The sequence below is a fragment of the Pipistrellus kuhlii genome, unplaced genomic scaffold, assembly GCF_014108245.1.
Source record: "Pipistrellus kuhlii isolate mPipKuh1 unplaced genomic scaffold, mPipKuh1.p scaffold_m20_p_4, whole genome shotgun sequence".
Lineage (NCBI taxonomy): Eukaryota > Metazoa > Chordata > Mammalia > Chiroptera > Vespertilionidae > Pipistrellus > Pipistrellus kuhlii.
The window spans coordinates 2844699-2857962 of NW_023425540.1; the positions used below are offsets into that span (position 1 = coordinate 2844699).

At 37.3% G+C, this 13264-nt stretch overlaps 1 protein-coding gene across 6 annotated transcripts in view; it reads right to left on the reverse strand.

Moving 5' to 3' along the window:
• The window catches only part of ZFR (zinc finger RNA binding protein), a 63428-nt gene that overhangs the window by 31991 nt on the left and 18173 nt on the right, over nt 1-13264 (reverse strand). For all 6 annotated transcript variants that reach the window (XR_004983065.2, XM_036410542.2, XM_036410543.2 and 3 more), the window contains 5 exons: nt 11959-12177; nt 8329-8576; nt 4912-5103; nt 4131-4422; nt 1827-2020 (listed from right to left, as the gene is read on the reverse strand). Coding sequence is in view for 5 of the 6 variants with exons in the window: in XM_036410542.2 (XP_036266435.1) it covers nt 1827-2020; nt 4131-4422; nt 4912-5103; nt 8329-8576; nt 11959-12177 (1145 nt within the window). In the remaining variant the exon portion in view is untranslated. The remainder of the gene's footprint in view (nt 1-1826; nt 2021-4130; nt 4423-4911; nt 5104-8328; nt 8577-11958; nt 12178-13264) is intronic.

The window sequence follows — 13264 nt, forward strand, 5'->3', positions numbered from 1 at the left end:
TTCATATGGCCTCCAAGATTCACTGATAAAAATAATTTTGTGAAAAATTAAGTTTGAAATGAAGGAAATAGACAATATCTAAAATTTTTAAAAAGGATGATCTATAAAAACAAACTGTTAGAATTTTCTAACTGCAGCGTTAGCATACTAGATGTTAGCATGTATTTGCTTTTGAAATTAACTGTAATTTTAATAACTTTATCTGATTGTAACATTTAAAAACAATTAGATACCTTAAATGCTCTTAAAAATAGTTACTGAATATCAGGTACTATTATTGGAAATGAAGATAAAGATGATTAAAGATAAAGCTCAAGATTTTATACATGTACCTTTGTAGAAAAATCAAAGCCAATTTTTTCTAACAGTACAACCAGTTAGGAAGACAAGTAATTGGAATCTTATTAAGAAGTTTATAATGAGTACTATGTTCAAATTGTTAGGGGAAGCTTTAAAGACTGGCTTTGAATGCATCTATCTGAAGTTTGGAATTACTTAATTATTATCATTGGAAATTATGGCATTCTGGAGGCATACATTTTTTTAGATAACCACATCTTACTCTTTTAAAAAAAACTGAATGTGAACTACTGATAAACTGCATAACCCAGTTTTCTACCTTGTAGACAAAGAACCCAACATAACGTGAGAGAAAAAGGATAAAGGAACAAATATTTACCAAAAATCTACAATATGCTAGGCATTTTATTTCATTCAATCTTCACAACTTTGTTGGAGAATAGCCAAATTTTATAGATGTAGACACTGAATTTCAGAGAACTTATATATGTTCTACAATAAAGAGTAAAGTCTAGTGCTACATCACTCTATGTTAGTATTTCTACTAACCGCAAATACTTATATCATGACTCTCTGATGTTCTCTCACTCCTCTACCTACTGAGCTTACTTTTCTAAAAAACAGGAATAATTTTCTAATCAGCTTGGAAAACCAAATAAACAGGATCTTTAAATTAATAACCCTGCCCAGCCAGTGTGGTTCAGTGTACTGAATATTAACCCAGGCACCAAGAGATCACTGGATCAATTCCTAGTACAGCCGAGACCGGTTTGGCTCAATGGATAGAGCATCGGCTTGGGGACTAAAGGGACCCAGGTTCGATTCCGGTCAAGGGCATGTACCTTGGTTGCGGGCATATCCCCAGTAGGGGGTGTGCAAGAGGCACCTGTTCGATGACTCTCTCTCATCGATGTTTCTAGCTCTCTATCTCTCACCCTTTCTCTCTGTACAAAATCAATAAAATATATTAAAGAAAAAAAAAAAAAGTTCCTAGTACAGGCACATGCAGATTTTGGGTTCTCATCCCAGGAGGGGATGTACAGAAGGCAGCTGATCAATGATTCTCTCTCATCTTTAATGTTTCTCTCTCTCTCCCTTCCTCTCTCTGAAATGAATAAAAATATGTTTAAATAAATAAATAAAATAAGCAACGCTAATTTTACACATGAAACTAAGTGATTATTAGGGGGGAAACATTGGCTTTCTTTGTCAAAATTTTGGTGCTCACAATTTTTAAAATTTTATATTCAGGGCAGTTGAAAGATATAAGAATGTCTACCAATAAACGGAGAGTTACTTTGCTGTTTTAGCAGAGAAAGAGATAACAAAATACTGTAATGTTACTTAGACAAGCTTAAAGGGCATGCTTTTTAAAAACCTTAAAAAGATCCCTTTGACATTCCTTCACAAGGAACTTAAACCTAATTGAATATAATTTGATTTTACATGAAAAACATGCCCACAACAAAGCGACAGCCTTGCCCCCTTTATCGAATCCCACAGCAATGGTATTCTGGAATCAATACCTCCTCCACATAATCATGGCCCACTGGCTGCACATCACTCTGCAAAGCAGCCAGAGACGCAGGCGTGACTGGTTCAGACACTGTGTCTGGCTTTACGTCTGGAATCTGTACAGAAGTAACAGGAGTGCCTTTAACACATTCTGTTCCTTTTAAGTCTTCTGTTTTATTTCCTGTTGATTGCAGCTTATTACCACCTAGAAAAGCATAGGAGAATTACAGCAATTTTAACTTTTTTTGTATGTAAATGTATAACCTGATACAACAAAAACTTCAGACAAAATTATCTTTTCTACCAAAAGTCAAGCCCTGCTTGACACACGATAAATGAGAAATCTGAAGAACCACATAAACCACTTTTTACCCTACTGAAACAACACCTGATTTTCCCCTTCTCCATCCCTACTATGGTTCTCACATCAAGTCCCTAAAAGTCAACAGCAAAGCCTTATTCATGCTGGTATCCCTAGTTCTTTGCCAATGGAACTGGGCACTGTCCTACATTCTGGTAATATAATAAGAATAAAGCAAGGTAGCTGCTTTTGGGGTGCCAACCATTAAGGGGAAACAACTAACTATACCACAATGTGATAAGGGCTGTACTAAGTATGAACAGAGTACTGTGGGAATGCAGAGCCAAGAAACCACTACCCTTGAACCTGATCCAGTTAGAAAGGCTTCACCAAGTGTGAGACACTTGAGCAGGGCTTTGAAAGAAGAGTAATGAGTATGAACTGGCGAGGCAGAAAGAAGAGAATAATGTCTAAACAAAAAGAATAGGATGTGCAAAAAAGCACAACAACATCAAGTTAAAAAGACTACAGTAAATTTAGGGAAGCTCCAGTAATTCACTATGAATTACCACCTAGGTAGAGACGATGACCGATGAGGCAGGAGCCCGGATGGGAAAGGCCCTGGATGACATAATTAAGGAACACAGGGGCTTTTTTCCTATACCAAGGGGAGTGACCCTGAAAGCTTCTAATCAGGAGTCTAATATAATTTGACATGCATCTTCACAAAATGACTTCGAAAAGTTTTGGAGAGACTGGACACAATAAGAGACAAAGCTCTGAGGAGCAGCGTTTTTTTAAGGAGGGGTTTTTTTAATGTTTTTATTGATTTTTAGAGAGAGGAAGGAAGAGAGAGAGAGAGAGAGAGAGAAGCATCAATGAGAGAGAAACATCATCGATGGGCTGCCTCCTACATCTCCCCCACTCCCACTAGGGATCAAGCCTGCAACTCCGGCAGGTGCTCTGGCCAGGGATCAAACCCACGACCACTTGGTTCCTGAGTCTCGACGCTCAACTGCTGAGCCACACTGGCCAGCTGAGGAGCAGACTTTGAAGGCCTAAAAACAAGGCAGTGACTATGAAGATGAATTTTCTTTGGGGTCAGAAATATTGTAGTGATAGAAACAAAAGAACTAGGTAAACAATTAGAGGAGGCAATAAAAAGGAAAAAAATAAAGTCAGTGAAGTTTTCCAAGTGAAAAAGCAGCAATTTTGTGAGATCATTTCGAGGCACTCTTGTAATAAGACAATGAGTTAGAATGAGACACTTGTAGGCATCTATAAAGCTGTTCAGATAATGACCAGGGATACCTAAAATATGGCTCTAGGCGCAGATGGGGGTTTTGAGTTTGCCCAAAAGATTCTAAAGTCACTGTGAACACTGGAATGGATGAGACCACTCATGAATACTGGATGAGAAGATTAAGAATAGAATCAGAATCTTTGGAATACCACCATGCAGTGAACATGCAGGCAGGAGAACCAATAAAGATACCTGAGAAAGGGTGAGTAGACAGACAATAACCAGAGAGACAGCCATATCTTAAGGTTTACAGTATAGCAGTCAACTAAGTCAGAAGTTAGAGAGGTCTACAGGATGAAACTGAAAACTGGCCACTGATTTGGCAATTAGGTCTTTGGTGATTCTTGAAAGCAGTTTCAGAAATGAGTAGAGAGTAAACACTATAACTGACTGGGGATTGTGTAAGTATAGAAAGAATTAGTTTAGCAACTTAAAAGGATAACTGGATTGGAAAAGACCTTTTTTAAAATTTAAGACCATGAAAGATAAAGGTATACCTGCATGGCTGAAAGGAAGAGAGAAGAAACCATTAGAGGACTGACTAAAAATTCAAGAAAAAAATAGAGAGATGTGATTCAACAAGGTCACATATCTTGTTTAGAAGAAGGGAAGAGGTGGGTAAAGATCATAAGCAGAAGGGTTAGTCAGGACTGGAAGAGAAATGTTACTCTGACGGAGTTGGGGAGAACAGAAAGAATCTTCAGTACTTGCCCACAAAGTTTATTTTGGGTGTAGATGTCTTCTTGGCAGCCATACTTGTAGGCACTGCTGACACTTTAGTGTTGGATGTGCTGTTAAGAGACGAGTTTCCTGTAGCTGTAAGACCTTTCACTGAAGAAGTTGCAATTGATGAAGTATTCACAGTACAATTGCTTGCTGCAATGCTTGAAGGAGAGGCAGTCGGTTTTGTAACAGACACAGCTGTTGAAGCAGTAGCTTGGCTAACAACGTTTGGTTCTGTTGAAGGAATGGGTTTACCAAGTTTTGTGTGTAATTTAACCACCTACAAAAAAATAAATGAAAGCACATTAAATTGTTAGAAACTCAGAATATAGATTTTCAAGTTCGTCTAAAAGACAATATAAAATTAAAATACAAATTATATTTTCTGCTATATATTTTCATACACAAACTCATTATTTTCCAAAAACCTCTATGAAGCAGATAAGGAAATATATTCCACCTATTATCAGTAAGAAAACTAAGGCAGAGAGAGATGAAATGACTTGGCCATATGCATACCAACCTAGACTTAAGCATGACAAAAGGAGGGAAATAAACATACTATTTTACAATTGATAAAATAAGTTATCTAGTCCAATTTAAAGAAAGGTTTCTAGTCTTCTTTTATATATATTTATATTAGCACATAAACCAGGCTTATCACACAAAGTTTTGAAGCCACTTTTGCTATACACCGCTCCCCCCAGCTCCCTACTGAAAGGTAAGACAATAACAGAGTGAGGCAGAAGGCTGTGGGAAGAACACCTACTTTCTGGTGCTTAGCACCACGAATGTGGGCGGCATAGGCATCTGCTCCCGTACAAGACACGTCGCAGAGCTCGCAGCGCAGCTGATTCTGAGTCCCACGAGCAGAGTTGCTGCTGCTGCTGGTATTTTGTGAGGCTTTCAATGCGGCTTCTTTTTTTTTATGTTTCTGTCCTTCTAAATGTTCTTTGTAAGTCTGTTTCAAACAAAAAGGATACATTTTGTTTTATTAATTTTCTAAATACAAAGTCATTTAAATTATTAAATTCTCAAATCTCTACTCTTATTTAAAAAATGAGCACAAACAATTTTAAAAGCAATCCGAGAAAAGCACGTGGATACATCTGTGGTTCTCTGTACCTTGTTCATCAAGAATTTATTTGTCTACACTGTGATTCACAAGGACTTTCCCACAGAGCCATAATACCAATAGAAGTCACTGCTTTCAGTTTCAGGAATTTGTATCTTGCTCTGGCTAGGTAGCTCAGTTGGTTGGAGTATGGTCTCCAGGCACCAAGGTTTCGGGTTGGATCCCAGTCAGAGCGCATGCAAGAATCAGCCAATGAGTGCATGGATGGGTGAGACAACAAATCCATCTCTCTCTCAAAAATCAATCAATAAATAAAAAGTTAGAACTAACGAAAACAGAACATGTCTTTTATTGATTATGTATAATGTTGAATAAAGAATACTAGACAGTGATCATTACAGTGAAACTATACATTAAAAATTGTCTTGAATGCAGACAATTAAGAAGGCAGATTTATTAAAATAAGAGGAAGTAAATATGGATTGCTAGTTAGTTTATTCTTTAGTGGGGCTAAATCGTTACTCTTCCATATTTTGTTTAGAATTGTTTTTAAGAGAGACATAATTACCATAAAATTATATATTTATCATAGAATTTCCAAGCTAGGTGAAACTTTAGATATTACCCAAAATAATGACTTTCTAATTTTCAAACAAGAGAATCCTTCCTCTAAATAATAACATGCACAAATAAGGAAAATTGCTGTTTTGGAAACGAGATCTAAGACCTAGCTATTTGATTCTTCTCTGTCTGTGGCAACCTGAGGGCTCTCTGAAGTAAAGCCTCAATTATTTAAAACAAGTTCCTATTGTAGAAGTAGAGACACGAAAGCCCAAAGAAGTTAAGGGCTCTGACGTGCCCGAGGCCACAGTGAGTGACAGAGCCAGGACTGAAACCATGACCCTTCATCCGAACCAATTACTCTTCCTCCTTATTTTCACACCTGTACTCTCATGATCTCAACACTTTTCTCTAAGACTCATTTCATTAACCCGTAAGGCACTGCATCTGACTTGCAGAAGTACCCTTGGTCTGTTTTTAGGTAACCATTCTGATACTCCAAATCAATGGTCAGCCATATATATATACTCATTCTAAATAATGCTGTTAACCCACTACCCTAGAGTCATGTTCTATCCTTTCATATGGGTGCCACAGATTCAGTAAATCTCTTAGGTTTATATTTGTCACTCATAGTATCATCCTCTCTAAAAAACCATCACAGAGTGGATACACTCCTCAAATACTAAACCAACATCTTGCTCCCTTTAATCGTGGTCACTGTAAATATTCTTCACCGACCCCCTCTCCTCCAACCATGCAATCACAATGAAGCCATTTCCTATCACACTCAAAATAGGGAGGGAAAAAAAGGTTTTATGGAACTAGCCACATATTTAAAAATTGCCTTATTTGATATAATTCAGGGAAAGCTGGTAACTTAAAAAATAATGTATACAGATGGGGCAGAGGTGAGAGAAAGAAATAATTAAACTCAAAATTTGGTCTCAATCAAATAATATACCTATTACCAGCCAAACGACTTACTATCAAATTTTTACATAAAAACTAGATGCTCTGCCCTGTCTAGTTTGGCTCATTGCATAGAGTGTCGGCCTTCGGACTTAAGGGTCCTGAATTTAATTCCAGTCAAGAACACATGCCTGGGTTGTGCGTTCAATTCCCAGTGGGAGGTGTGCAGGAGGCAGATGATCAATGATCGTCTCTGATTATCGATGTTTCTCTCTCTCTCTCCCTTCCTCTCTAAAATCAATAAAAATATATTAAAAAACAAACAACTAGACACTCTTGCCCTAGCTGGTTTGGCTCAGTGGATAGAGCACTGAAGAGTCCCAGATTTGATTCCATTCAAGGGCATGTGCCCAGGTTATGGGCTCGATCCCCAGTGCGGGGAAGAGAGGGAAGGGGGGCGGGGAAGAGGGAGGGTGCAGGAGACAGCCAGTCAATGATTCTCTCTCATCATTGATGTTTCTCTCCCTCCCTCCCTCTCTCCCTCTTCCCTCCCTTTCTCTCTCTCTCTCCCCCCCTCTCCCTCTCTCTCTCTTCCCTCTCTGAAACACACACACACACACACACACACAGAAAAAAACTAGATACTCTTAAGGAAAGTATTAACAAAGAAAATTGGGAAGGGAGTTGTACTAATTAGACTCATGCCTAAATCATGTATTTTAAGGTGTAGCAACCAGGGGGAAAAAAAGGGGGGGGGGAGGAAATGAAGGTTCTGGATGCTACATTAGTCTGTATTTTTTAAAATTTCACTTCCCTACACCTTTCTTGTTTCCTGAGTGCCTATTCCCTCATGGAGGAGACTGTACAGAAATAAGTAATACCTTATAAAGCATAGATAAAAGTCAGTCTTATTAGAAACATCCTGAGAATTGTAGATTATTAATATAATTTATTTTTTTAATTCCAGAAAGACAATTTTTCCTGCTAGTTATATGCAAAAACTAATACATTTGACAAAGTTCTTTTATCTTTAATATAAGTGTGTAAACAATTATCTTTATGATCATCCCTTTTCAGCTGTAAAATTCTATATATAAACTCAAATAAAGACCTTGAAGAAGAGATAGGAAAGTCAAGAATTTTGTATAAAGGCTTTTAAAAGCAAGTAATAAATGCTAAAAAAAGAAATAAAAATTCAATCTTTCCCCAAAAAACCAATTAAATCAAATATAAAACTTTTAAGCTAAATTAGAGGTTTAAAGAGCAAAGTATTCTTCTTGGGGGGGGGGGGGGAGCTTAATTTGCCTGTTTTTCATTTACATTCATAATCATTTTTACAGATTTTTAAAAAAATTATCTTTATTGTTGAAAGTATTACATATCTTATGTTTCCCCCCATTAACTTCCTCCACCTGACATCCAGCAGTCCTATGGTTTTTTCTTAATAGAATTCTTATGTCTTAATACAAATATCTTTTAAAAATGGCCATTTAATGAACTATGTATGTACTAGCTAAACTAAAGAGAAGAAAATGGAAACCTTCTTTGTAAATATAAGAGTTACATTATCAGTCATATTTAACTGTTAAAAAATAACGGCTGAAGCCTTGTGGTAAAACATACAAGGTAAGTCAGTACCTGTGGGCCAGCACAGCTGATCTTGCAGACATCGCAATAGTGAATCTGGGGCGGTTTGGGAGGCTGTTTTGGTTTCAGCTGCTTGTTTTGGAATGGTGCTTTTTTAGGGAAGGTGGTCCCTGTCCAGGCAGCTGTGGCAGCCGCAGCCGCAGCCGCAGCCGCTGCCTGCTTCTGTTGCTGCTGCTGCTGTTGGTAGTAGGAGGATGCAGCTGAATACACTGCTGCTTCATAACCTGAATAAGACGTACCTTACAAACAAATAAAACAAAGGTTTTGTTACATAATTATATAAGGCCAAGCTAAATGCTACGAATTTAAATTCCATAAATTCTGTTCATAAAGGTAGGTTTACACATGCATATTTACAAATAATGTATCTTTCTTGAAAAACAAACCTAGAAAGCATTTATCCTTCTTTTATATATAAGTCAATCAACAAGTATTTGCTCAGCACCTACCAGGTATTATGGAGTATAAAGAATGTGTAAGGTTAAGATTTGGTCTTTGTCTTAAAGAAGTTTACAATTCCGGTGGAGGAATGTGACAGAATATTTGGTTATTTATGTGGCTACAGAACTATTTCACTGAGAGGGAAAGGTAGATGAAAGGGGAAAAGGTATCTTTACAAAGGAGAGATTTGGCAGTCACTTTAACCAGTGATTTATTTATACTTGGTATCATCAATAAAGCATAAATGGACATTATTTACTATGTGCTCCTAATATGATGAAATGGGAAGTTTGTTTAGTTTTATTGGCTAAAAAGCTGCCAAAATCTAAGCATAAAGAAACCAGATAGCCGAAACCGGTTTGGCTCAGCGGTAGAGCGTCGGTCTGTGGACTGAAAGGTCCCAGGTTTGATTCCGGTTAAAGGCATGTACATTGGTTGCGGGCACATCCCCGGTAGGGGGTGAGCAGGAGGCAGCTGGTCGATGTTTCTCTCTCATCGACGTTTCTAGCTCTCTCCCTTCCTCTCTGTAAAAAATCAATAAAATATATATATTTTTAAAAATGTCCAGATTCTTTCCAAAAATTGGGACTTAAAAAAAAAAAAAAAACCAGATAAATCCAGATTCTACAACTGGCCTAACTCTCTAGGACAGCGGTCCCAACCTTTGGGACCTCACAGGCCACCAGTGGTCCGCGGACCATGGGTCAGTGACCGCTTCTCCAAAGGTTTCCTTAAACCAGGGGTCCCCAAACTCTCGGACTTCATGGACCGCAGTTGGCGACTGCTCCTTAAAGAAATGTCAAGGTCATGAGAGAGAAGATAAAAATAGGAGATTATTCTACATTAAAACAAAACACCCTCAAACTAACAACACATGACAACCAACGCAATGCATGCCCCTTGACTGGATCCTGAATTTAAAACAAAGCACAAGCACACGGAAAGCCCAGCTATAGGAGACATTTGTGAAACACTGGAGAAATTCATTAGAACAATCCATGTTCAAATCCTTTCTCTGACATGTGCAATGTGGCCATTTAAAAGAAAGTCCTTCTTAGAAAATACATGCTGAAAAATTCTGGGCAAAGCACCATGTGTCATCTTTCATCTGCAACTTTTATATATTTCTGAACCATTTGAAAATGTTTTTTAGAGGAGAGATAAAGTAAATGTGTCAAAATATTAATAAATCAGTGAAGCCGAAACCAGTTCAGCTCAGTGGATAGAGCATCGGCCTGCGGACTGAAGGGTCCCGGATTCGATTCCGGTCAAGGGCATGTACCTTGATTGCAGGCACATCCCCAGTAGGGGGTGTGCAGGAGGCAGCTGATCGATGATTTTCTATCATCGATGTTTCTAACTCTATCCCTCCCTCTTCCTCTCTGTAAAAAATCAATAAAATATATTAATAAATAAATAAATCTGTGAATCTAGGTAAATGATATACAAACATCTGAATTATTTTTTCAACTCGTCTGCAGAAAGAAACTTTTCTAAAATAAAGCTAGTGAATAACATTAACCAAAGGAATGATAGATGTATCTTCATATTTAGTGACATGAAAAGACATTCACAATAAGAAAGTAGTGTACACAATAGTATGTATAAGACAAATTCTTTTTTATAAAGAAACCATGAGGTTTAGATATTTATATATTCCCATGGAATAAAAGTATATGCAGTAAAATGTTAATGACAATGTCTAGGAGTAGGCGTCCAGGGATTTAATTTTTTCTCCTTTTTTATCTACAGTTTCTAGTTTTAAAATAATGATGTATTATTAATATAATATAAAGAAAAGGATACTATCATACTCCGTATTCTGAAACAAATGTGAATATTTAAAAACAACTATCCATTCATACTTCATTGAAATAACTGCAGTACAGTTATAACTGGTTAATCAGATAAAGAGAGGCAGGAAAGCTGTATCTGGGAAATCTTAAAGGACAGATTTAGGAGTAATAACATCTCCTCACTCCAATTCACTTCCACATGACTGTCATATTAACTTAAAATCTGCTCCCATTGCTCCCTTTCTACCCACACGACAAAGCAGGTGTGGCTCTGTGGTAGAGTGTTGGCATATGCACCAAAGGATCATGGCTTCAATTTCAGTCAAGGGCAAGTACCTGGCTGCAGGTTTGTTCCTGGGCCCTGGTGGAGAGAGGCCTATGCAGGAGGTAACCAATCGATTTGTTAATGTATTTTTCTCTCTCCACCGCCCCCCTCTCTAAAAAGCAATGGAAACAATATCCTCGGGTAAGGATTAACAACAACAAAAAGATACTACAGCAGAGCCTACAGGCTTTTTCACACTGACATTTCCAGCCTCTTCTGGTATTATCCACATACGCTGTATTCCAGGCACAATGAACTCTCATTCTGCAATACTCCATGCCTGCCTAATTCACCACCGTATCTCTACCAACACAGCATTTGGCATAGAGTAAGAGACCAAAAAAAAAAATCTCTTAAGAAATTAAATAGCTAGGATTCTAACACAAAGTATCAAGAGGTAAGAAATGAAATTACCAATGTCACTTAAATCCTCCACAGAACAAAAAAGGGTTTTAAGGAATAAATAAAATGCAAAACAATAAACCATACGGTAGTACAAGAAGGTTAAGTGTATATCAAAAAATAATGTGTGATTTAATTATGAAATACTGATGTTACCTCAGCCAGAAATTAGCAAGACCATTGGACATAGTAAGGCTTTAGTGATTATAGTTCTTCAAGAAAAATATATGATTTAAAGAAAATGAAACTCTTCTGTCCTTCTAAGATGTGTTCTATAACCATTATCTTATGTTTACAAATGCTAACCAGTATTGTCAAGATTATTTATTCCTGATAATAAATGAAAATAAATTTGATGGCTGAACTAAAGAAGGTAACTAGTCAGCAATATTCCTTTAACTTTTCAATCTCATTTGGGAAAGTCAGAAAGAGAATAGAATGAGAGTAGTAGAATACTGCTATTTTTTTCTAATTGCAATGCTAGGCCCAGGACTCATGACTAGCTTTCAAATGTCCGAAGAGAATTTATGTTCTGCTAACATCTTCTGGGCTTAAAAAACAACGAACAACAACAACAACAAACCGACAAGCAAACCATACAACGGAGAAAGTCTTTCTATTGATAATTTCTTTTTTACTGAGACACTGTCAGCTTACCGGAATAGGTAACTGCCGTGGTACTGTAAGTAGCACTCTGGGTGTAGGATGGCACCACAGTAGCTGCAGCCGCTACTGGCTGCACGGTGGAAGATACGGGATAGATGGAGAACGTGGTGGTGGCTGGACTCGGTGTCGCTGGTTTTATGGCTGTCACTTGTCGAGTTTGCTGGGCTTGTGTATATTGAGTTGCACCTTGGCTATAACCTGCTTTGGGGGCTAAATGGAAAAAGAGATATCAGGAAATTAGAAGGTAAACCACTTAAAATACTCGCCTACTGTGGTGGTCTGAAGCCAAACCCCAGTATCTCCAAGGTATGCCTGTAGTTACCAAACCAACATCTTGGAAGACTAGAAAGTAGGTTAAATGTTAACTGTAAATTAGATGCCAGTAATTTCTTCTTAGCAAAAGGAGTGAAATTCTTATACCAACTGAACAAAATATAACATCTATATAAATTACTATCCCATCCCAGATGTTTTCCATATATTTCCAAAATAATACTTTGTAAAAATTTACAACTAACTGAAATAGCAGTACTACTTAAAACAGGCATTAATAAATAAAGTTCTTGAAAACGTGTGTGTGTGTGTGTGTCTCTATTTAGGCTAGCCTACTTGAAAGTTATGCTTAATACTGGGAACAGAAGAGAGAGGACCTCAAAGCACATATTTTTTTGTGTGTGTGTTATGAACTTCATTATTTTTATTAAATTTTATTTTTCAATTACAGTTTACATTCTGCATTATTTTGTGTTAGTTTCAAGTGTATAAGATAATGGTTAGACAGTTGTATACTTTACAAAGTGATTCCCCCAATATTTCAAATGTCCACCTGGCATCATACATAGTCATTACAATATTATTAACTATATTCCTTATGTGTACTCTACATTCCTGTGACAAATATTAAAAAAAAATATTTTTTATTGACTTCAGAGAAGCAAGGAGAGGGAAAGAGAGACAGAAACATCAATGATGAATGAGAATCATGGATATGCTGCCGCCTGCAAGTCCCCGACTACGGATCGAGCCCACAACCTGGGCATGTATCCCTGACTGGAATCGAACCTGGGACCTTTCAGTTTGCAAGTCGATGCTCTATTCACTGAGCCAAATTGGCTAGGGCTATGTCAAAGCACATATTTCAATTCACAGTAAACATTGCAATGTTTAATTATATGGAACTTGTTTATATAGCAGCCATCACATTCTACTGACTTATCCACAATTACAACTCACAAGGTGCTGACCATTCTTCCAAAGCAATATCTTGAGGGCAGCTATCCTTTTTTTAAAAATATAT